The following is a 25,104-nucleotide window of genomic DNA, read 5'->3' as shown; positions in this document are numbered from 1 at the left end:
AGGAAGCAAATCAGAGAACATAACACTGATGCCACTATGAAACAAAAGTCATACCCACAAATTTTTTTAATAGCATGATCAGCAGTTTCTGCATAAACATGAAGAAAGAAAGCAAAGAAGCAAAGCATATTGGTCTCAAGAAAATGCATTTGCACCTGCCAACTCCTTTAGGAATGTCACCACCTCATCTGATGACCCGAGCAGATACCGAGCATTCGTCCGAGCTCGTCCAACAGCACAAGAGAAGTAGTTCTCAGCCTTGAGATCAAGCACATTCCATTGAATCTTCTCCGGTGACGGTTTACGACCATTTGCACAGTTATGATTTGAAGTTTTCTTCTCCGAACTCGACCGGCCCTTATTGTGAGGTGATTTTGATCCATTCCTATTTAGAGGAACTTTGATGGAAGGTCTTCTCTCACCTGTTAACTTAAGTCCATCGGTGCCCTTGGCTCTTGCCATGCCTATAGTATCTGATGGAAGTTCAGGCTCAAAGAAGGTGTAGACATCTTCATCCTGATGACAAATAATTTAAGTTGGAGGGCTAATAAAGAGGTAAGGTACCAATCATGAATGGATAAATCTAAAATATAAGGCCCCGTCTGGTAATCATTTCGTTTTTTGTTTTTCTTTTTGAAAATTATGCTTATTTCCTCCCAATTTCTTACAATGATTTGCATCTTTAAGTACAATGATTTAATTTTTAGCCACATTTCAAAAACATAAACAAATTTTTAAAAGCTTCTTTTTCAGTTTTCAAAATTTGGCTTGATTTTTTTAAATCATTGATAAAAAGTAGATAACAAAAGAATAAATTTACAGGTAGAAATAGTATCTATGGACTTAATTTTAAAAAACAAAAAACCAAATGATTATCAAACGAGACCTAAATGATCACATTCTTTGAAACATCTTTAAATGAATGAATAAATAAATAAGGCTATGTTCACTGCTCCATTGCTCAATCGTAATGATTTTTTTTTATTATCCATAACTGTCACAATATTATTAACTAGTTTTTTGGGGACGTATTTAAATGGACCCCACTTTTTATATTATGATTGATTGATTATGTTACTGGAATGTAAAACGTGACCTAAGGGTAACAAAAGAGCATACTCATGGCTTGATGAATAATTATAACAGGCTCGGGTTCTATAATGGGTAACTTGTAAGGATCAATTTTACCTTCCCAAGAAAATGGCCTACACACAAGACATAGTCTATTGGAGTCGTCATCGACTTGCTGTGTACTATTTCTCCCAATATTCGGTCAATTGCTGATCCCTATCCCCAAAAAAGGAGAGAGAAAAAAAGTAGGAAACTGAGATGAGACAATTTCATTTAGTATAATGAAGGGAACATCCAGGGAAGAAAACAAGACTGACCTTGGTAACGCCAACAGCTCGCACCTCAACGGATCGGCTACCTTGAACAACATCAACCGATGCATTAGAAATTGGACCTGTCCATAAATGCTGCAACATATCCCTTGCTTGAAGCCTTCCAAACTCAACATCTACATCAGGCGATGAGACAAAACAGTAAAGAAAAAGAGCTATATCGTTCATGTTACAATTTATAGGAGAAGGCGGTTGGGTTGCATATCAAGTACCTGCATATTTATAGTTCCAAACAAGCGAAGTTTCCCGGAGCTCAAAATGGGAACGGGGAGTTCTCTCTGTGAAGTACTCAAAAACATGCTGTAGAAAAAAAAAAGGAAAAAGAAAAAGAGAAAAGAAGACAAGGTTATAAGATGTGAAGAATATTCCATTTTACTAATAATTTTAATTTAATCACCTTCACACTGTCGACCCATTCCATATTTAAATGCTCAGGCATTGTAGTCATCCAGTCCCCCTTTGTGAAGCGTAGAAACATCCCATTCTCAGCTGCCAACCACATGTCATACTCCCCAAAGTTCTGAGAAAGCACTGGGTTAAGTAGGAATACAGGACAGGCGTGAAAATAAAAAAGGAACATGAATCTAGAAGAAGTACATCATCCAAGACAGTTCTGTCACTCCCACTGAGAATGACTACTGTCGTATTTGGGTCGTTGCAAATTGCTGTCAATGGTTCTTTCAAATCCGGGTGCAGTTTCAGATCCATTTCTCTAATCTGATCACCTCTTCTCTCGGGTGTGTCCACTGGTTCAGTTAATGTTGAATTGAACCCCTGAATGAAGAGCAAAAGAGCGAGGTTGGTTAAGTGTGTGTTCGGTTTAACTTTTCAAGTGTTTAATTTTGAAAATAAATCATTTTAGAAAAAATTGAGGTGTTTGACAACTACTCAAAATAACCTTGAAAATACTTTTGAAGTGTAATTTAAATAGTTTTCATCAAAAGAATTTAAATAAAAATGACTTTTTTTAAAACTATTTTTTTCTCTAGTCAATCCAAGCAGGCCATAAATCATACCCGATTAAAGATGTACATTTTCTCATCATTCAACCGAGATGCTTAAAAAGATTTAGCAGAAAGCAGGATTAGTCAGCAAAGTTATTGTGCAGCAATTGCCAAATCTGAGTAGTGTCATTTTCTCGTGTTAAGCTGTCTTATCTTCCTTTCATCCTTTCACCTTTTTATATTGAAAATATTTGTTAGATGTGGCTCTTCCAGTCTCAAGTACACACTTGGGCAAAGTTTTAGGATGACACGAGTTAAAAAATACCCATTAAAGCAAAAGCAACCCCAACATAAAATTTCTATGGTTTCTAAGCAGACTTTCTATCATTGGACTAGGTAGGCGTACATGATCTAGGAGTATGAAATGTTCTTACGATAACCTATACAGTGCCAACCAAACGTGGCTTACCAGTATGAGTAATCGATTAGTAGATTGCTCATAATGCTTAATTGCATTGTCAAATGGAAGCGCGGGCGGACATTGTCGAATCCTTAGTTCAGCTTCAACGACTGTATCATTAAGTTCACTGCAAAGAAATAAAAATTTCGTTAGCATCAGCCAGTATTTAGTACTACCATTAATTTCAGATCTCTACGTATAAGACTCCACTACGAGCCAACTTTCAGAAGAGAATAATCAGCATCTTGAATTAGCCTTTTGAATTTACATTGTAACCAACATGATGACAATCAGAGATGCAAAATTTTAGATGGAGGGAGAACTTGTGATTATGGCGATGACATATAACATCTTTGGATACGATAGTCTTGCCAAATACTATAAGTGCCTACAAATTTCAATAGATCGTTATAAACCTGATTCAAGATTTTTATTTAGGTAAGATTTAACCTCTTGTGCAAATATGTTCAGCAACTCCAATTCACAAAAAGCTTCCGAATTCACAAAATTACTAATAACTTAACAAATACAGAGAGAATAAAGGTCCTGGATAGAAAGGTCCACAAACTGATACCTCACAAAAGTTTCTGCCCATTCCTGGGCCGTGTGTGTCGTCACATGGAGAAAATTATGCCTATGGCGCTTTTCTCTTTCTTCAGCACCCATATTTAATGCTCGATCAATTGATTTTGCAACTTCTATTATGTTCCAGGGGTTGACCAAAAGTGCTCCAGCACCCAGAGATTGTGCAGCACCAGCAAACTACAAAAAGCTTGAGAATTAGTAAAGAAGAGAACTTATAATGTCAGTGCAGAGTGTATTCAACACCTAGGTGTGTTATAAAGAAAAAACATGCAATTATATTCACCACCAGTGCCTTTTAATTCTCATCTTATTGAATTTTTGTAAGATAATTTAAAGGAGAGAAAGTATTCTAAGGTCATGTTTTAGCATATCATTATACATAGATATGTATATATTCATTGAATCATTAATAGAAAAATAATACACAGAAAAAACTTTTAGCTGCATGATGGAAAAGTTATACTCAAACAAAAATATATGTAAATAGTTACAACAAATTAAGATAAACAAGGAAAAGAATCCAGGTATAACAGATTAAAAAAATGTCCAAGCTATATAACAATGAGACCAAGAACGAGACCACATATTTAGTCGACTCAATTCCAAACAGATAACGAATGCCCTTGTATAAGTATAACTATACTTGTTTGAGTTCCTTTTAAAACCAAACACAACGATAAGGCTCAAAATAGCATATGAAGCATCAGACATAAGAAGAATAAAGTATTTGCATGAGGAAGAACCACTTGAATCATAACAACAATAATTCTCATCAACAGATGATTAAATAATCACGTCAATTTAACTCCTTTTGTTTCACTACACAGGGAGTTCATTTCATAATGCCTAAATCTGAAGAAATCTGAATTCAAGTATCAGAATAACATGTGTATGCGACCCTAGGTTACCTCAAATTTCTACTGGAGTAGAAAATAACGCATTCACTCAAAAAGATGGAAATAATTGTTTTTTTAAAGGCCCAAACAAACAGCAAGAGGAACCCGCCTAAAATTAAAACCAGGGGTAATTATATACTCAGGGTGGTGAATATAACCAACAACGACAGCAAATAATATTGCCACCAAGGGTTTTCAGAATTACCTCGCTAAGAATTAAAACCCCTTTCTTTGCATCCTGGCAAGCAACAAACTCATAACTGACGAGATTCATTCCATCCCTCAAAGATGTGACAAGTGCTACATCTAAGGAGGAGCAAATAAAGAGTCAGTAAAAACATAGATATTTATCTGGCATCATTTTATGACATCCATTAAACAATGTCACAGTCCAGATGAAATGAAAGTTGGTGACCTAGTTACAACATGTTCCAATATTTCTGAAGCAATTACAATCAGAGGGAAAAACGATTAATATACAGCCAGAAGATAAAGATGTGTGTTCCTGCACCAACTGACCTGCCGCAAATCAATTTTAAGTTCATATATATAAACATATTTTGATATCTAAGTGTCTTGTACACTGCTTATGCATTATGTGCACTTCGAGGACAACTACTTGGCCTCCAATATTTATTAGTCATGTAACACCCTACAAGGCTACAATTTATCATATGAACTTGTCAGAAAACTCAGGATTTAAATCCTAAACAAGTAGTCACCGACTCACCATGGGGGTTATTTCCGTTTCAAATATTCAACCAATATTTTATATTTTATTCCGAGCACTGAGAGACTTGTCAGAACTGAACTCAATCACCAAACATCATATATCAGTTAAGATCTTGTTGTGACCCGTCTTCTTTGAAGTAGGACATTAAACTAGCCAAAACTAATTACATATTAATATCATCAAAGCATTGATGGAATACGTCATACACCATCCACAATATTCAGAATTTAGTCACAACAACCTAGAGATATGAAACCTTAAGATAGCATTAAGGTACCCGTAAAAATTTCATCCTGTCATTTTTTCCAAAACTCAGTAAAATTTAAATTTTCAAATATGTAATCCAGCCAAGACACATAACAAGTTAATGCTACTTCATTCCAAAATGTAAGACTGAGTTTATAGTAAGCATAACACTTAGGACCTAAGACATTCTTACCTGAATGAAAATTAAAACATACCATATTATCTAGTATTGGGCTAGACCTATCCCAAAATACTCGGTGCCACACTTAGTGAGTTCATCATATTCGGAATACCTAGGGTCTGAGACACTCTTTACCAGTAGGGACAAACCTATCATTAATGCATTAGAACACATATATAACCTACTATTTAATATAGGCAATACCTACTATCTCAAAATATCTAATTGCCAAATGATGTCAAGATAAACATTTTTCTATGAAATACTTCACGATCAATATTTGGTGGATGAAGAGTGAAAATTAATACCAGTTACAGCATATAGTGCACATAGTGCATGAAAATCGAGGGAGCGATCCTGCAGGAAAATAAAAACTAGTTTAAAGGTCTTGCAAAGTCTCCACGTGTAAAGAAATTTGACTATGGCTGGTATAATGGCATTATAACGATAATAAAATGGCCAAACATGATTTACTCGAAGATATATCATATTAAGCAGTCATGTTTGATTACTTTTCCGAAAAAAGAAGTATCTAGATTGAATAAATGACATCCCTTTCACTGAAGAAAATTCAGAAGCTGTAAAATAAAACCAATTTGTATTCATCACGCATCTCCGTGTCCAAGAAATAAAGTTAATTATACTTCAAAATTGATGTGACAATGATTTTCCTTTACTTGATCATGGAACCAAGCGTTGAAATGAGGCAACGATACAGGAATTGAGAGACTATTATATTCCACCACTAATACCTAAACAGCCAAGCTAACCATCATGGGTTGGCCTAATGGAAAGTTTTCCCTTCGTGCACTCAAATAACCCAACAAGGACAGCAAACCAAATAGAGCAAAAGTAGCTCTGATAGTGTAAATATTAATGACTGAAATAAGAGTCTCAACAGAGAAATCAAAGAGAACATTCCTAGTGTAAATACTAACAAAAAGGGAAAACAAAGGAAGCAAAAAGAATAGCAAAACCAGCACTTCCGAGAGAGAGCTGGTAGTCCTCTCCTCCTAAAAGCTTCTGTCAGCTTTTGCCCTAATTATTCCCTACCTCATACCTTCCCCTACTCTCTTTTTATAGCCTAATTCCAGCCCCTCAGTGATATTCTCCTCTAACGGCTTCAGCAGGTGGTGTCCCTTGAGCATATTCTCCTCTAATAGTTTCAGCAGGTGGTATCCCTTGTGAAGTCCCCTTTTTACCCCTCCTTTTGTAAGTGTATAATATAGGGGGTTTAACAATACTGCCCTTCTCGATTTGTACCTTGTCCTCAAGGTGGAGTTGAGGGAATTGTTGATTCATCGCATATACGGATTCCCAAGTTGCTTCACTATCCGGATGGCCTTTCCATTTGACTAGCCATTTTTTAGTAACCAATCCCCTGTTCCAAGCACTCCCAAAACAGATTCCGGTACTACTTGGAGCTCAAACTCCTCAGTCAATGTCGGGTGCTGATGCTGGATTCGTTGGGTCTGTCCCAATTTCTTTTTAAGTTGAGAGATGTGGAAAACGTTGTGTATTGAAGCTTCTGGGGGGAGATCTAGCCTATATGCCACTTCCCCCATTCGTTCCATGATCTGGAAGGGGCCATAAAATTTTGGGGCCAGCTTTTCACATTTCTTTTGAGCCAATGACCTCTGTCTGTTTCAGAAATACCTCGTCCCCTACTGCAAATTGTAGTTCTCTCTGATGCAGATCGGCTTGTTTCTTCATGCAATTTTGTGCCACCACCAAATTCTCTTTTCACCATATGAGATCAGTGGAGGGGGTGGTCGACCAAAAACAGCTCGATATGGTGTAGTCTTGATTGATGTGTGAAAGGTGGTATTGTACCACAATTCAGCCCACACAACCCACTTGCTCCATTTGGTTGGTTGTTCGTTGTACAAAAATCTCAAATAGGTTTCTAAACATCGATCGACTCTCTCAGTCTGGCCGTCCGTTTGAGGGTGGACAGCCGTGCTCATCTCCAACGTTGTGCCCATCCTTGTGAAAAGCTCCTTCAAAAGTGACTAAAAAATATCTTATCTCGATCTGTCACTATGGATTTGGGTACCCCATGATGGCGAATCACTTCTTCAATGAATACATCAGCTATTCGTTTTGCGGAGAACAGGTGTTGGAGTTTGATGAAATGAGCATACTTGCTCAATCTGTCCACAACCACCATAATTGAGTTGTAGCCCCAGACTTCGAAAGTCCTTCGATGAAATCCATCGTTAGTTCTTCCTAAACCAAGTTGGGAATAGGGAGAGGTTGAAGGAATCTCACTGGCGATAGAGAATCCATCTTGTTTCTCTCACAAATCTCATAGCCTTCAACATACTTCTTAACATCAATTTTCATGCCTTGCCAAAACAATTCTCCATTCATCCTCTTATAGGTTCGCAAGAACCCTGAGTGTCCTCCCAAAACCGAGTTGTGAAAGGTGTGAAGAAGTGATGGAATTAGGGAAGAAGATCAAGAGAGAACCGGTCTTCCTTTATACAGTAATTTACCATTTCTCCATTGGTATTTGTGTTTCCCATCTGGATCCTCCTTCAAGATAGCTATGATCTTCTACAAGTCTTCGTCTTTCTCAACTTCCCTAGGAGCCACATCCACGTCTAATAGAGTCGGGGCAGTCAACTGATGGGGAAACTCGAGATAGAGCCTCAACCACTTTGTTCTTGAGTCCGGGTTGATATAAAATTTCAAAATCATAACCCAAGAGTTTGGTTAACCATATTTGATGTTGTGGTTGAACTTCCCTCTACTCGATCAAGAATTTCAATGCCTTTTGATATGATATCACCGTAAATTTATTTCCCAACAAGTAATGTCTCCATTTCTAAACTTCCATCATGACTACCATCAACTCTTGTTCGTAAATCGACTTTGCTTGGGCTCTTGGTGACAACTTCTAACTGAAATAGGTGATTGGCCTCGCATTTTGAGAGAGGACAACCCCCTTCCGTATCCTGAAGCATCGGTTTCAATAATAAACGGCAGTGAAAAATCTGGCAAGGCTAAAATAGGAACAGTCATCATGGCTTTCTTCAATTCCATGAATACTCTGGTAGCCTCCTCGCTCCATTTGAAGGCATTCTTCTGTAATAGCTTCATCACCAGTGTTGCAATGTTACCATATTCTTGTACAAACCGTCTATAATACCTAGTGAGGCCCAAAAATCCTCTCAGTTCTGATACATTCCTCGGTTGAGCCATCGGACCATCGCTACTATCTTTTCATCGTCGGCCTCCTCTCCTTGCTGAGAAATCCAATGTCCCAAGTATTGAATCCTCGGTTGGAAAAATATGCATTTCTTTCGGTTTTCATATAATTTGTTATCCCGAAGCACATTGAAGACCACTCCAAATGTGTCTCATGAGTCGATATATCAAGGATGTACGCTAAGATATTATAAAAAAAACACTAGTACAAATCGGCATAAAAGGGACGAAATACCTGGTTCATAAGTTATTGAAAGGTGGTTGGAGCATTTGTTAACCCGAAGGGCATTACTAAGAATTCATAATGTCCCTCGTGTATTCTAAATGTTGTTTTCTCAATATCGTTGTCCCTCATTCTTATCTGGTGGTATCTGAATCTGAGATCAAGTTTGGAGTAAACGGCCGCCCCATGTAGCTCATCCAGCAGCTTCTCAATCACTAGAATCGAAAATTTGTCTGACATGGTTACTTGGTTTAATTTCCGGTAGTCCACGCAAAATCACCAATCACCATCCTTGGATCGAAGTTCCGTTACCAATCACCATCCCGAAAGTGTTGCTCCCAGTAATTGGCAGACCCAGTTCCTCCACAATTTTCCTATGAATAAAATTGTCGCCCTATAGTCTATCAGGACAATCACCTTCTTTCCTTTTATCGTCCCTTTTAATTTCATCGTTCCCTTCGCTGAGAACCCAAACATTGAACATAACGGTATCTCTGCATTTTCAGTGACTTCCACTGCCTTCAACTCGGGTGGTGCTCCTTCTTCTCCAACCTTTGTTTCTTGCATCTTGTCTTCATCATTCATAATAAGCAGCATCAATTCACGGTTAGCCCTTGCCTTACAACGATGCCCAGGGGAGTATTTGTTGTTGCAACGAAAACATAGGCCCTTATCCAACCTCTCCCTGAATTCACTATCAGATAGCCGTTTCACGGGTGGCTCTTTCTTCCCGTAGGTTGCCTTCATCGAAATTGAAATCTGCCTCATCATTAGGGTTTTGATCCCTTTTGTCGTAGTCTTATCGCCTGTCGCGTTGTCTTTTTTCACGCCTTAGGCCTCTTTCTTACTTGGCTCAGCCACGCCAAGTTCAGATAAGACCAATTGAAAGGCCACATTCCTATCGTTCACCAACTGGGCCTCTTGCATGCAATCTTCCAAGGTCGATGGATGTCTACTAATAACCTCGGCCTGCAAGCCGATTCTAGCCCATTCATGAAAGCATCTCGAAGAACGCTTTCAGCCATGTCTGGCAAAGGGCTGAGTAGTTCACGAACTTCTTCACGTACTCCTTTAGGTGCCATCTTGTTTAATCCTTATCAACCTCACCCCCAAACTACCCTCTCCCGTTGGGCGGTAATGGTTGAACATTCTCTTCTTCAACTCTTCCTAGAATGTGATGGCTTTGCGATTGTGACTCCATCTAAACCAATCGACTTCATTAGGAGCAACACTCACCACCGCCACCTTCACTTTTTCCACGTGGTTCAGCTCGTAGATCTCGAAATAGTGCTTGGTGCAATAGACCCAAGATTTCGGGTTTTCCCCAAGAGAATCGGCATTTCCAATCGTTTATATTTGCTCTTATCAGTGCCTCCATTCACCGAATTCACATACGACTCCACTTCATCAATCTTCCCTTTGAGCTTGAGTCGCGACCCTCCAAAGATCCCAGATTCTTCACCCTTGCATACGGCACTATTCTCCTGAATTTCTTCCAATAGTTTCTCGATGCTTTGACAGAGTCCCAAACGCATCTCCTTCATGTGAGTTATCTCCTTCTCGTTGATTTCCAATCTTTCTTCCATTTTTTTCTGCGCCATCAATCTAGTTCGCCCCAGGATTGACGGCTTTGATACCAATTTGTTATGTTCCCTTCCTGCACTCAAATAACCCAACGAGGACAGCAAACAAAACGGAGCAAAAGTAGCTCCTGATAGTGTAATATTACTGATTGAAATAAAAGTCTCAACAGAGAAATCAAAGAGAATGATCCCGGTATAAATACTAACAAAAAGGGAAAACAAAGGAAGCAAAAGGAATAGCAAAACCAGCACTTCCGAGAGAGCTGGTAGTCCTCTCCTCCTAAAAGCTTCTGTCAGCTTTTGCCCTAATTATTCCCTACCTCATTCCTTCCCCTACTCTCTTTTTATAGCCTAATTCTAGTCCCTCGGTGATATTCTCCTCTAACGGCTTCAGTAGGTGGTGTCCCTTGAGCATATTCTCCTGTATCCCTTGTGAAGTCCCCTTTTTAGCCCTCCTTTTGTAAGTGTATAATACAGAGGGTTTAACAGAAACATTCCCTTGATAAAGGGCTAAGAGGTCATGAGTTCAATCCATGGTGGTCACCTACCTAGGATTTAATATCATGAGTTTTCTTAACACTCAAATGTTGTAAGGTCAGACAGGTTGTCCCGTGAGATTAGTTGAGGTGCGCGTAAGCTAGCTCAGACACTCATGGATATTAAAAAAAAAAAGAAACCTAACCAGCCAAGCTATTACCCAACCATTTAATCTCGATACCATTGCATCATAAACAAATTCAATGTCCACCATTGTTCCTAGAGAAGTTAAGAGCATATAAATAGCTCACATCTAACAATCTTGAGGAAATTCAAGCACCAAACAGAATAAAAAAACGACAGTAGTTAACAAAGAAATCAAGGACAAACCAGATGATGTATAGGCACAGTAGTTAATGTTCCAAATCTCCCATTAATACATCCAACTATTTCATGAACTTGGCTTGTAAGCTTTTGGTCTGTAAGAACACAAGATACAACATATAATTGATATCTAGAAGTGCTTAAAGATCTGGTTTATACAGTTCTATATGTAACAAGAGTAGAAATAGACTAGACCAGAAAACATGTAATATTGAAAGAAAATAATCTACCAAAAGTACATGTTTATTTTGTGGAGTGTTAGACACGTGCATGGTGCAGAATGAATAACAGGATATTCTAATAATTTAAACAGTCCTGGAGAAAGGAGATAAACAAAGTAAGAATGGGAGAAAAGACCTATACTACCAATATTTACATGAACATATCTAGTTTAAACTATATATCCACTTTCTTCTCTCATTTTTATCAGTACATTTTAAAGAAACCAACTTTTTTCATAGCCATAAAGTTCTATTTATGAAATAGACCAGCAGTTAGCTTTTTTTTTTTTTTAGTACAATTGGGGGTAGGGATATTCAAATCATTGACCTCGTGATTACTAATACACTCATATGCCAGTTGAGCTATGCTCGCTTTGGGAGCAGTTAGCTTAATTGTGGCAATGAATGCCTTATAATTCATCTAACTGGATGGTTGAAGTTAAAAGGATTGCAATAGTCTGAAACCCCAAACAGAAACTGAAGCTAACAGTTAATTCAGCCAGAGCTTCTACTAATTATACTAGCACCGCACAAGCACATTCAAATAGAAAACGTGTAGAGAAACAACCATACATTCTGGCACATCTGTTCTTGTTGGCACTGCAATTTGCAGCAAAACAACTTTATCACGCCAATTAGGGTTTTCCTCCAAGAATTTTTCAAATGCTAATATCTTTTGAGGTATTCCTTTAATCATATCAAGACGATCAACCCCTAACATGACCTGCAATGCAGAAACAATTGCAAGAATAAGACAAAGTTCAACTGATGGACGTGAAAATTTGACTGACATCATTGAGAATGGAATAAACCAAGTTGTACTTGTTTGCTTTCATGGAGAGGACTGAGATAATGCAGTTTGAACAGCCTAATGAACCAAACAAAAGATCATCGGCTAAGAACCAATAATTATATATATCTTTCATCATTATAAATATTTTCTGTGGCACTGATGGAAGGTTCTCAAAAGTAGAAATACAAGACGATTGAGAACAGTGTAGTCAGAAAATAGTAGTAAGAGTTACCGATCAAATTGAGTCACAAACTCTAGAAGCATTAACACTAAACTAAACTCAAGCTTTTCATGGTCGAATGAAACCCAAATGAATTCCTGGCCAAGTCAATAATTACTTAAGATCAAGCAGTAGGCATCCTTCACACTAAAACTTTGTTCAGGTGACAAAACCAGAGAACAGAGTGATGTATTTAAAAACAGTAAAAATCTACACTGCTATTAGTACCAGCAGGCCAGTTCAGAGAGTGATCACAACAAACAGCAGGAAGAAGATTTCATAACAAACGAAAGTTTGAACTCATTCAATACAAAATGTCAACTGATTTAAAGAAAAGAAGTCCATCTAAAGTGAATATCCAAATAATAAAAACTAAAAATACGTTGTCTTTTTTCAATTTAGTCCATATTGTTTAAAAAGTTTCATCAATATTAAAATTGGCTAAGAGTTAACTTAGTAAAAGGGTTATCTAAGAGAGGAAAATTTATAATTCCTTGTCCAAGTTTCTAAGAAACTGGTGACAATTTGAAGTTTTCTCTGTTTGTTGACCTTTTTTCTCATCTAATATATGAAGTTGAGGAAAAAAACAATGTTATAATCAATATACAAAAGAACAAAGTAGGGAAAAAGAAAAACATCTTCTCAAATGGAGCTGCATAAAACAGTTTGTAAAAAAAACTAAATGGAATATTTATGACAAACACATTAAACTACATTCTGAAATTAACTACTCGTCTTAGATCTAGATCTTTTTATCTAATTTGATTTTGTAAATTTGTATATATTCCTCTTCTAGTGGAAACATGAACAATAAGGTAGGTTAATCCTATGTTAGAATCGATGCAACACTGAAACTACTTCCCACCACGATGTCAAATAGGCAAATCCTGACTTGGTCCTTAGATTTTATGCCACACATTAATGCAGAAAATCTACTGTGATATTTTTGTATGACAAATAACAACCACATTGTGGATTAAAACAGTTATATATACCTTTCGACCTTTGAATCTTTCCTTTAACTCTTCAATATGTGCCTGGACTTCAGGGATCTTGAGGGCACGTATGAATCGATCCGAGTCGATACCAATAGGGAACTGAAAATTTAAAAATAAAAAGGACAAGGCATGGTTAAGATTGACACCAACAAGTTCCTAAAAAGAAAAGGGGAAATAAAAGGCTTCATCAATCCAAGAATCACTATGAAAAAGTAACAGGAACATACTGCAGCCACTCGTGTTAGCTTTCCTTGGTCCTCAACTCCTTCTGGAGTACCCTCAAGTCCAAGAATACGAGTACAAGCACTTACGAAATGACGAGCATAATCATATGTGTGAAAGCTGCAAAATTATAGCCATCACAGAAAGGTCACACCAAAAAAATAAAATAAAATAATCGTTAGCATAAGACATTCAAGTGTTCAAAAGTTATTATCCAAAGTGTAATTAATTAAAAACAACTATAATGAAAAATCATGATCGTTATTCTTGGAAAAGGTTGGAAGGATACAGAACTCTCATGCTATACTCCTGGCTGTATATAGGGGTACAAGAGCTCTATAATCATCTACTTTGACTTGTCTTTTTATGGTGACAAAAACAATCACCAAAAAATTTTGATTCGTATGGCTGAGAAACTTACCCGACCAGATCAGCAGCAAGTACTGAGCGCAGAAGCTCTGATCGGGATGGAAGGGTTCTGTGGATTTCAGAGGAAGGAAAAGGTGTATGGAGAAACCAGCCGACTTTCATTTTGCGGTTATGTTCCTTGAGACATTTTGGAAGGAACATAAGATGGTAATCATGGCACCAAACAACATCACCCTCCTCATAGTGCTTGTTAACCACATCAGCAAACATTTGGTTTGCCTTCTTGTATGCGGCAAACTGAGACTGAAAGCTACGGGTGGTGGCAAGACGATCTTCTTGAGGAAGGCCAAGGTAATGAAACAGAGGCCATAAAATGTTGTTACAATAGCCATTGTAGTATTGATGAACAATCTCTTCATCAAGGAAAACAGGGATACACCTCTGCAAGTAACAAGAATTCAGAAGTGAGGGGTGTTAAACTGAATACGGGTAACTGAAACACTTGAATGCCATCTCATAAATGTTCAAAAAACACCAACGAGTACTAGAAATTTTAAGGACTGCATCTTTCTCTTCTCACACAATCACAAATGAGCCGTAAATACACGTACCTTTTCAGCCAAAGCTTCAGTCAGTGCCTTTTGTCCCACCTCATCTGGTACATTCACACCAGCCCAACCAATCCATCTCGCCTCAAATTCCTTCACGCCTTTCAATAAATCCATCGAGAATTCATTATTTCCACAATTCAAAATTACGAAAATCAAGAAAGCAAAAGACAATTATGGCAAACAAGACAATTAAAATCAGGCAATAAGAACCACTCACCCAGAAGCGCACTCACAAGGCCTCCAGCACTAATCTCCAGAGACCAGGAATCTTCACCCCTCCTAACTGCAGAGACGGGCAACCTATTGGCCACAACCAGCAACCGTTGTCTGGGAGGCTTTCCATCTTGCTTGTCACATCCTTCGGCAAAGATCCTTGAGGCTACAGAAGCTTCCGAAAATTTACAGGGAATTCCAATGGTTTCTTCTTCTTTCAAATGAAGGTCATTTTCAATTAGTTCAGACTCCTTACTGTAGTCGTTTACCTCGTTTGAATATGAATCCTTACAGCTTTTCCTTAGCTTTCTCTCTCGCAAGAGCCTTTCCACTCGACCTGGTATACGGTCTGAAATATCGTTTGAGTTACCGTTATACTTATTCCCAGGCATACGCTTACTCTAGAGCCTACCCCCTTCAAGTATCAGTTTGAGAGCAATTCGGCCCTTTTTAGAGCAATCGCACAGTACGTCCTACAATTTAATAAGCAATAAGTTGCCATTTAAAAGTAGTAATGCCACCCGACACAGCCTTCCTAACTGTTAACAAGTGGGAAGAAAAGATAACACAGCTACCAACAAAATTAAAATGGATGAGAGAAAACAGTCATATGAAAGATAATAAAAAAATGGGGTCTACCACAGTATTCAAGATTTTAAATATCCCTTGCAAGCAATCTCCAATAACCAAATATTATCATCAAAATTCTTCTGAAGACTTGTGATGAAAACAATGCGAAATATTAAATTAAATACAAAAAGAGTTATTGAGTATTGAGTTTCGAGTTAGCGAAGGAAAAGAACAGTGAACAGAAGATCATGGTGACGCGTTTTACAAAAAAATGAAACAATGAAGTACCAAAACAAAATAATCCCAGAAGTGAAGAGAAAGAGATCAAACTCTTGATTAGACAGAAGAACTTCTGCAACAAAAATGATGGTCGATAACTATCAATCCTATTGAAAGCGGGTTGTTCAACAAGAAGTCAGATAGAAAGTGGAGAGGGGAATTAGTGAGAACAAGAGGGAAAATCTCCAAAATCTGTATAACCGATAACTATCACACAGAGAAAAAGCGAGGAAACAGCATGATCCTCGTGTAAGCTTTATAGGATACGTAGAGCTGTCCAGCCATGCAGGTAAGGCAAAGGATTAATGTTAAAGCAGAGAAAGCAGAGAGAGCAAAAAGAACAATATAATGATAATAGCATAAAATCCAAATCCGTAAAACACAAAATTTATATTGTTTTTAAGTGATAAAGTGTAAGGTAGTCTAGAGACACTTGATGAATTAAGCTCCATTGGGCATAAGAGTCCTTTTCTGTTCATCACAAACTGCTTTTGGTTTCACTTTCAGTCAACCTTTAATCATTTAGACCAATAATCAACGAATCAATTCAAACCAATTTCCTTTGATTTGGCAATAATATTCAATATAAGATGAACAGAAGTCTTGAAAAAGACCTGAAACTTAGCTCGCACTTGAAGAAAGGAGTGATAATGACCACCAATATAGATAAATCGTCCAAACGATCTCAAGTATTTAAAAGAGGCACTTTTTCCACCGGGGAAAAAAACCCCCTTTTCTCAAGAAAGTGAAGGCGCTGAGCTCTGAGTAATCTGAACCAAAAAAAAAAAAAAAAAAACTAAATTTATTGTGCAGAATGCGAAACTGAAATGATACTCCCAGATTCTTACACTATTATATTCGTACCAAAAAGGGTCAATGAACAGTCAAATAACGTCATCGGTGTATGAGCGAAACAGTATAGGGGTAAAATTTAAGGATTGAAATACGAATGTCATCTAGACTCTTGACTTACTGACAAAGATGAAACTATCACCACACACTTGGGCAACATGCATGGTGCAACAACACCATATTATTGTCGTTACTCTGAACAGTTCGACTCAAATGAACAAAATAATCAGACTTCTTCAACAAAACCGAGGATTTTTAGGTTCTTGCAACACGAAACATCGACAGTTGAATGTAAATTATATTACAACTTCAACGGTTCTTTTAGAATTCGATTTTAATTTACAAAACACAAATTCATAAGAGGATTATTCAACCTCATCACATAAAATTATTAATTAAAATATATAAAGAAAGATGTAGGAAGTGACAAATTATGATTGAAAATTTTAATAGAATAGACTAGAGATGAATTTAGGAGTTGTTTGTTTGAGCCCAACTTCAAGTAGTTGAAGTGGGTTATTATATCCCTTCCATGTTTGGCATATCAAATATAAGTTGACATGTTCAACTATTATAATTTACAACAAATTACAGCATTACTAATTAAAATCTTTTTTTATTACCGTATTTATTGTTTACTATTTTTTTCTCATTCTCTCTCTCCCTCCATGTTATCATATTTACTATTTTCTAGCTTGAGCAAAATAGTCTCACCATGAGTACAGACTATTGTAATCACTTACTACACCCCCAAACGTCCCTATTTTTTCATTTCACACATTTTTCTATTTTCAAAATGCGTTCTCTCGCCCCTTTGGCTTTGACAGACAATTGACCGCTACGTATGGGATGTGTCACCTTTTAATTTCTGCGTTTGAATACAGACACTATAGATTATAGAAGTTGACTATTATATAATTTTCCTTAAATGTGAATATTTTTTAAACAAGCAATCTGGTTAATATTTGTTCATACAAGACGACACTACAAAACTGAAAACAAATTATTAAAACTTTAGTATCATTTGCAGAAGCCAACAAATTGAAAAAGTTACACTATTCACTCTTTTTTTTTTTTTTTTGAAGAAGAAGAAGACTACTATTCACATTTAAGTCCATATACGATAACAATTCCATTATTTTTCTTATTCTGAAACCAATTTCTCGAAACCCCCAATATCTCGGTAATTTCAGATTTCTTTTTTTATTATTATTTAATTTTTTCCGAAATGAATCCTATTTTCTTTGACATCTGCCCAATCATCGCATGTCAATCTGGACTGCCTAAATCATGCGAGGCAGCTAAGTCAATAGGATTAGGAGCCAGGTTGATTGAGTAAATTCACCGCGGGCACAGGAAAACAAAGTTCAAAGAACGTTTTGAACAAGGCAAAACCCACCAAATTTGATAGGATTTCAAATCTATAAAAAATGTAAACGTGCTTTAATCAATTCAGTCAACATTACTGTACTAGTTCTAGAAATTCAACGCACAAACGTTGCGACCCAAAAAGTGAACTGCATGCCCCACGATGCATGTCCAAAACTGCCCACATTTTTATTGGATGGGCATGAGGCGTGACCCATGGTGCAAATAGAATGGCTAATGCCATTCAAAAAGTGATCCACAGCATAATAATAGATAATGGGATGCTATATTCTTTAAGGGAAAAGAAAATTGGGATTTTACCACTCAAATCCCCCCTGTAGTACTGTGAGTTGGGTGCATCTCAAGTTGTACCCATCTTCATAAATCTTTATCTTCTTAATCAATTTACCACATATCTAATTATAATTGGACAATCTAGTAAGATATATAAAGATAGTTGCTGTCTAGATAAACCTAACTATTTTCATAATTAAGGGCTATTTGTTCTTCCTAATCACATGGGAAGAAAAGCGTAAATAAAAGTTTTGGTGATCTATTCTCTCTAGGGAATAAAAAGAAAAATCATCCTCATTTGCAAGTAAAGAAAGTTAGAAAGCACCCTATCCTTTCACCCACTTTCGCAGCAATTGAAGTGAAATGAACAATATTAAATGTGACATCCAAATGAGGAAAATGAAAATCTTCAGAGCAAAACGACAACAAAGAAAAAAGTCTTAACTGAGAACACTTTGTCCGTCCGAGTAGGGCACAGAATAGTTGAGGAGCTTTTGAAATCAAATGCATGAAAAGTTTTCGAAGTTTTGACTTTGACAACAAAAACAATTAATTCGAAGCACCGAAAAGAAAAAGGTTGTCGTTTGAACCGAATCAATCATGACATATTTTGAATTAAACCAAAACAACACTGAAAGGAAATGATGTGCAGCCTCTAATTAGGGTTGAAGAGCATGTTTAGTTAAGCAACAAAAGAACAATTGGCATCCTTAGATTTTTTAGTGGAATTTTCAAAAATAGAAAAATAAGAAAAATTATTTATACAAAATAGTAAAATTTTAATAGACAGATAGAAATCTATTAGTGTCTATTAGTGATAGAAACCTATTACTATCGTTGTTTTTTTTACATTTCTTTAAATAGTTTGACATTTTTTATATCCGTAAAAATTTTCCAAAAATGTATTTATTAACAAACATGTGGGGTATAACACTATATGAAATGTTCTATACTACAGTAGTATAGATAATTTGTCATACGACCTCCAGTTAATGTGTGTCACATCAATACGATTTTAAAAATAGGCTGAGATCTATTAACATTAATGTGGAGTCCACTAGTATTTATGAATACAAATTGAAGGCAAATTTATAGTGTGAATTCAGAAGTATGATACCACCGTAAACTAAAAAATTTCCCAAAACACTACAACATATTTGCCCAATGAGTAAGAGTTGGAAGTGTAATCTTATTAATTCGACTCTGTTTTGTTTTAGAAGTTTGTGGACTCGTGAATAAAAAGTATATTCATTAAACAACTAACAATTATCTAGATAAATAATTCAACTCCTCGTCTCAAACGCCTCAAACTTACAGTGACAAGATTTTATATATTTTACGTTCTCAAAGTTTGATGGATCTATGTTGTTTCTCTCCCTAATTAAGATACTGAACCCAGGAACATGTCTTGAGACATGTTTTAGCAAAGTTCAAATGAATACATATTTAATTTCTTTGTTTACAATGAATTGATAATAACAACACCGAATCAATAATTGGAACAAATTAAAAATTGAGAGACGACATTGACTTGATGATTTCTTAGGAAAACGTGTATTGCTACGGAAATGAAGGAAAACGTGATAGTTTCATCTTCAAGACTAGGACCATGTATGAGACTATGTATTGTATGCAGTACACTTTTGGGAGAAGGCTTGTCTTTTTTTTATTTTATTTTTCTAAAGAACTTTTATTCTAAGAAACTAACAGGGACACAAACCTTTCCATCAAGAGTAGAGGAAAACCAGTTCGGGATCTAAAGAGAATCCCCACCCACATCTTCTGAGTCAGAAGAAGAATTAGATGCACGAGCCAACGGTAGGTCATACCATTCGCAGAACGCGTACACCACTCAAAGGACATGACATTGGCTAACATGGCCAAGCGCTCAATCTCCTCAAAGGACACGACATTGACTTGTCTTTTATTTCAATAATACTCCAATATTACACTTGGTAAATGTTTTCAACATTTTTGTTAAAGTGTTAGATAAATTAAAATTTTCTAACCCATAAGCTTAAACTTTTGAGTCTAATTGGTAATTTAATATAATATTAGAGCAAGAGTCATGTGTTTAAACTTGTGTTTAAATTTCTATAATATTATTTCTTTATTAATTAATATTGATTTCTACTTGTTGGTTCTTCTACAAATTTTCAAGCTCATAAGTGAGAGAAAGTGTTAAAATATAGATATAATTAGAATTTACCATAATCTATAAACTTAAGTTTTTGGGTTGATTGGTGATTTAAAAATTTTCATTGAAACATAATCATTTACAATCTTGAGGAAAATCAATTTGGTGGTGACCTTAAATGCATGAAGGTGATTAGTACGAATACCAAAATTCCCCATGAGTCACCGACCCGATCGGAACAGGGAATCCAAGATTTGACCGGATACGAAAGTCAAACTGGAGATTTAAATCAGAACTTCGATCAGGGGCGGGGATCCTAACCTCACCCCCACCCCAATTTTTTTTAATTGTTAATCTATATATATATATATATATATATATATTATAAACTACTACAACATTAGCTTGTTAGTTAATTTTTTTTTCTAAATTTAATTTTTTATTATAATTAAATTCAATTTTTGTTAAATTCACAATAAAAAGCACTAAAATATTTTTTTAATTATTAATTCAAACAAATATATATTAATAAAAATACTAACTTCTTACCTAAAATTTACCATTTCAATGTAAATACCAAATTTAGTTAATTTTAAATAATAAAAATAATATAATAATATAATAAAAAGCAAAAAAAATTTCCTAAGGGAATTCCCAACCCCAACTCCGAACCCCTAAAATGAAGAATGGGACAGGAATGGGGATTAAAAATCTCTACGAGGACAAGGATGGGGAGTGCATCCCCGCCCTCGTTGTCATCCCTAGATTAGGGTGCTTCCTTAGATTAAGCCTTAAAACTATGACAATCATGCACATCAACTTTTTGTCCGATGTTATAATAAATTTTCTACTCCGAAAATAATTTTAAAACGTTATGAAAAGTTAATGGTAATATTGCAACCTTACAAAGAATAAGATCAACGTTCCAACTTTACCTTTTATTTAAAAAATTCTTTTATCCTTTTAAAAGTAGGATAAAAGTTGCAATATAATCGTTGTCCTAATTTCTAATATGAGTCACCAATACATTCTTTTACTTTTAAGTCCTAATATTTGCCCAACATTCAAACAGTGTCTACTCCAATCTAGCTCAAAAAAAAATCATCATAAGTCGAGAATATTTGTCAAACAAATTGCTAGCTACTTTTTCTAATTTAGGTTGAGAGAAAGAAGTACTAATCTCAGTGGACTAACTCGATGTTGGTATTAAACCCGTCGCATCTTCTAAAGAGCGAATAAACATCAGAATATCTTTCAAAATATCTATTTGAAAGAAAAAGAAGACATATGGTCCTTCCTTAGACCTTTTCAAAAGGCAGGCGCAGGCAGGCACGTGACTAAAATTGACAATTGGCCTAAGGAATGCTTCAAAGACAGAAGTTGACTGAACAGACTGGCTTGCAGCCTTGTTTTCTCTGGTAAATGAAGGCAAGTGGAGTAGAATTATTGCTATTGTCAGTGGGTATGGGAATCTAATCGTAGGAGCCCGTGAAATACATACTGTAGTGAGAGAATTTGAAGGAACCATAATTTCTTCATCCATGAAAAGAATTTGCGAGGGTCCCAAAATAAAAGATATTCTGTCCTTTGGCCAACTTCATCCACTAGATGATGGTAACCATTTAGTCTGGTAATATTCCTTGGACGGGCAGTTAAATCTTCTTCGGGGTGGATGGCAGGTGGGCTTTCAGATCACACCAGACTGAAACTGTAAAATCATGACAATTCGTTTCTGGGCAGCTATGTAGTCAAACCCAAAAAAGCACGGAACTAGCTACTAGGACAGTACCTTGCTTAGGCTAGTGTATGTGACAGGGGTAAAGGAAATTATAAAGAAAGTGCTAAAAAAATGTCAGTCTCTTGTACTGTTCAGTAGGAGATCTCAAATTTCACTTTACAAATGAAAGATTCTCAATTTTCTGCAGCTTTTAACATTTTTCTTCCCTGAGAAAGAAGTGCTGAAATGGCCTGCATAGAGTCAAATCCCAAGCACATTTTGACAACTTACCGAAAGTTTTGATTCGGAAAATAGAGCCCTCAAATTTCCAGATAGTGGAGGTTTACATACAGGAACTCATATGTCCAATATTTTCTCCCCAAAAAAATTGAAAATTATTTCCTTTTTTTTTTTTTTTTTGAGAAAGAGAACTTCGATAACATGGCCGCACATTGTATATGCCTTATAAAATCTCGCCCAAACCACACGTTACGCAAGCTTAATAATAATTAGCCGGAAAGAACGCCTTATTTTCTTTATTTCCTAAAGTTTCTGGTTATGACCACGAACCATGATGTTAAGGAAATTCTTTGAAATAAAATTACTAGTTGGATCCAATGGGATTTGTGCTTCTATTAGCAATCCAAATGCTCCAAAAAAAAAAAAAAAGCAATCCAACTACCCACTTGGCCAAATACAAAATGATATTTTGACGCTGACTTCTCACGCTAACCAAAATGATATTTCTCGAGAGTTGTATCCCAGCTTGACGAATTCGGATAATTCCTTGGGGATTTTCAAAACAGAGTCTTCTCAAGATTGCCCATGTTTCAAGTTTAACCAATACAGTAATTACTTTATTCGATTTCCCAGCTTGATGGTGGTGAACCAGGATACTCGGTAACCGGATTTTTAAAAAAAAAAAAAAAAATCTACGAGTCTCGTCATTAATTTCATATGCTTTACAGTATACAAGGTCCGGAAACAAGATTCTGCTAGACCCTCAATAGTCCAACCTTTTCCTCTTTGTTCCCGGTTATCAAGCAAACTAATAAAGACAAATTTTCAACTATTTAATTTTTTTTCTATAAGCGAGAGGAAAGAGAAACAAAATCAATCCAAATTCCGTTTGGATTCATTGAGCAGACATAAGCATTGTGCTGCATAGTCCCGGAAAAGTCTGACCCGTAACAAATTTTCCGGACAAATAGATTGTATTCCTGATGTTATGCTAAAGGTTTTCATGAAATGAACAAAAGGCGGGAAGGCTTTTAGGCTCAGAAAAAAATGGCGGGAAAAAATTAAACCCGATTCGACCAATCAAATCCTAGTAAATAGAGAATTAGCTTCAGCGACGGCAGCCCCGAACTCAGAAGAAAGACGACGATTCATTAGAAACTCAAAATGACTAAACAGAACAAAACGATTCCAAAAGCCAAGAACACACAAAAAGGAAATGCAGTCCAGTAAAAGAAAACGCAAAAGAAAGATTCGCCGTCGGAAACAGAAATATAAAAAAATATATTATCTCAGCGCGTTTCCTTTATTGTCTTTTACTTTTCTTCTTTCTCCAAACTAAAAGGTTCAAAACTAAAAAGAAGCCGAAACAACGATCTACAGTACTACAACAACAACAACAACACCACCTACTCACTACAGAATCGGTCAAAACAACTCACGGATACAGAAACCATGTCGGTTACAAAACAAATCGTTCTAAGAACGAAAGAAGAACAAGAGATGCAACGAAAGCGTCGCATGCAACAGAAGCGCACGTACACATTGATGATTGAAGAAACAGAAAACGCAGAAAATACGAAGTACAGATACAGAAACGCTGTGAGAGTAGAGCAGTATCGATGAAAACGACTTACCTGGAGGCGTATGAACACGTATGGTAGCGCAATCTGGAGCTTGTTGAAGAGACTTTCGAGAGCAGCCTGAAAACAAATTACAGAGAAGAAGAAGAAGAAGAAGAAGAAGAAGAAGAAGAGCGGATGGAAATGGAATTAGAGAGAGAGAGTATTTGATTCCGTCGGCGTTGTGTGCGTGGGACGTGAGTGTGTCCGTTTGGTGATGGGAAAGGCAAGGATCAGCTTTGATGGCGTCCAATCATATGAAGGGAATTTGTTCGCCTTTTTTTTTCTTTTTTTTTTTTTTGGCTCTCTATTTTTCTTTATTTATGTTTTTTTCTTTTTGGTGGAAATGCTTGTGAATTGTGAGCAAATGAAGCATAAACTTTTTGAAAAATTATAACAAATACTATAATCACAAACATTTTTTTACAAAAGCTTATTCTTATTACGAAAATTTTTATCGATAGATAAAATGTCAAATTATTTATAGAAATAGTAAAAAAAAATACTAATAAACATTGATAAACTTTTATTAGCGTGTATTAAAGATAAAAACTAAGAGAAATCTATCATTGATAAAGGCCGATAAAAGTTTAATGTGTATTCGTTATTGAAACTAATAGAAATCTAAAATGATTAAATTTTACTATTTTATATAAATAGTTTCTTTTTATTTTTCTATTTTTGAAAATCTTCCTCCTCCTTCTTCTTCTTCTTCTTATTATTATTATTTGTTCAATACAAGTTTAGTTCTAAACTTTATATTTTTTCTTGAACTTTTAAAATATCTAATAGATATGATATTAAATTTTTATATACAAGTTATATTTTTATCGATATTTTTACATTTTCATAGGTCAAATATCAACATGAGAGATTGATTGACATTTCCATGGTTTTGCAAAAAAATCATGAAGTATAAAAGTAAACAACAAAATGTCACTAAATATTATACAAATAATAAACATTTTAACTTTTTTAAAAACTATCGTTTATTAGTCTAAACCTTTGTTTTAATTTAAAAAAATAGAAATATACATCTATGTTGATATTTTA

The 25,104-nt window shown here is 35.9% G+C and overlaps 1 protein-coding gene across 3 annotated transcripts; it reads right to left on the bottom strand.

The window, feature by feature from the left end:
* Nucleotides 1-24,296, bottom strand: LOC120085618 (alpha,alpha-trehalose-phosphate synthase [UDP-forming] 1). Of its 3 annotated transcripts, XM_039041694.1 has the most exons (19): nucleotides 24,067-24,296; nucleotides 16,439-16,594; nucleotides 14,980-15,448; nucleotides 14,763-14,860; nucleotides 14,204-14,592; nucleotides 13,788-13,902; nucleotides 13,558-13,659; nucleotides 12,123-12,273; nucleotides 11,335-11,423; nucleotides 5,757-5,805; nucleotides 4,494-4,594; nucleotides 3,382-3,569; nucleotides 2,817-2,934; nucleotides 2,001-2,177; nucleotides 1,801-1,923; nucleotides 1,616-1,703; nucleotides 1,389-1,519; nucleotides 1,189-1,287; nucleotides 1-516 (listed from the first exon to the last, which is right to left on the bottom strand). In XM_039041694.1, exons 3-19 carry the CDS (start codon nucleotides 15,365-15,367, stop codon nucleotides 136-138), a joined length of 2,787 nt encoding a protein of 928 aa, XP_038897622.1. In that variant the 5' UTR covers nucleotides 15,368-15,448; nucleotides 16,439-16,594; nucleotides 24,067-24,296; the 3' UTR covers nucleotides 1-135. The 3 variants fall into 3 exon arrangements, with proteins under 3 accessions (XP_038897622.1, XP_038897623.1, XP_038897624.1); XM_039041695.1 differs by lacking the exon at nucleotides 16,439-16,594; XM_039041696.1 differs by lacking the exons at nucleotides 16,439-16,594; nucleotides 24,067-24,296 and adding an exon at nucleotides 15,876-16,211.
* Nucleotides 24,297-25,104: the final 808 nt, after the last annotated feature.

Source organism: Benincasa hispida, chromosome 9 (genome assembly GCF_009727055.1).
Source record: "Benincasa hispida cultivar B227 chromosome 9, ASM972705v1, whole genome shotgun sequence".
Classification (NCBI taxonomy): domain Eukaryota; kingdom Viridiplantae; phylum Streptophyta; class Magnoliopsida; order Cucurbitales; family Cucurbitaceae; genus Benincasa; species Benincasa hispida.
This window is presented reverse-complemented; position numbering and strand designations above follow the sequence as displayed.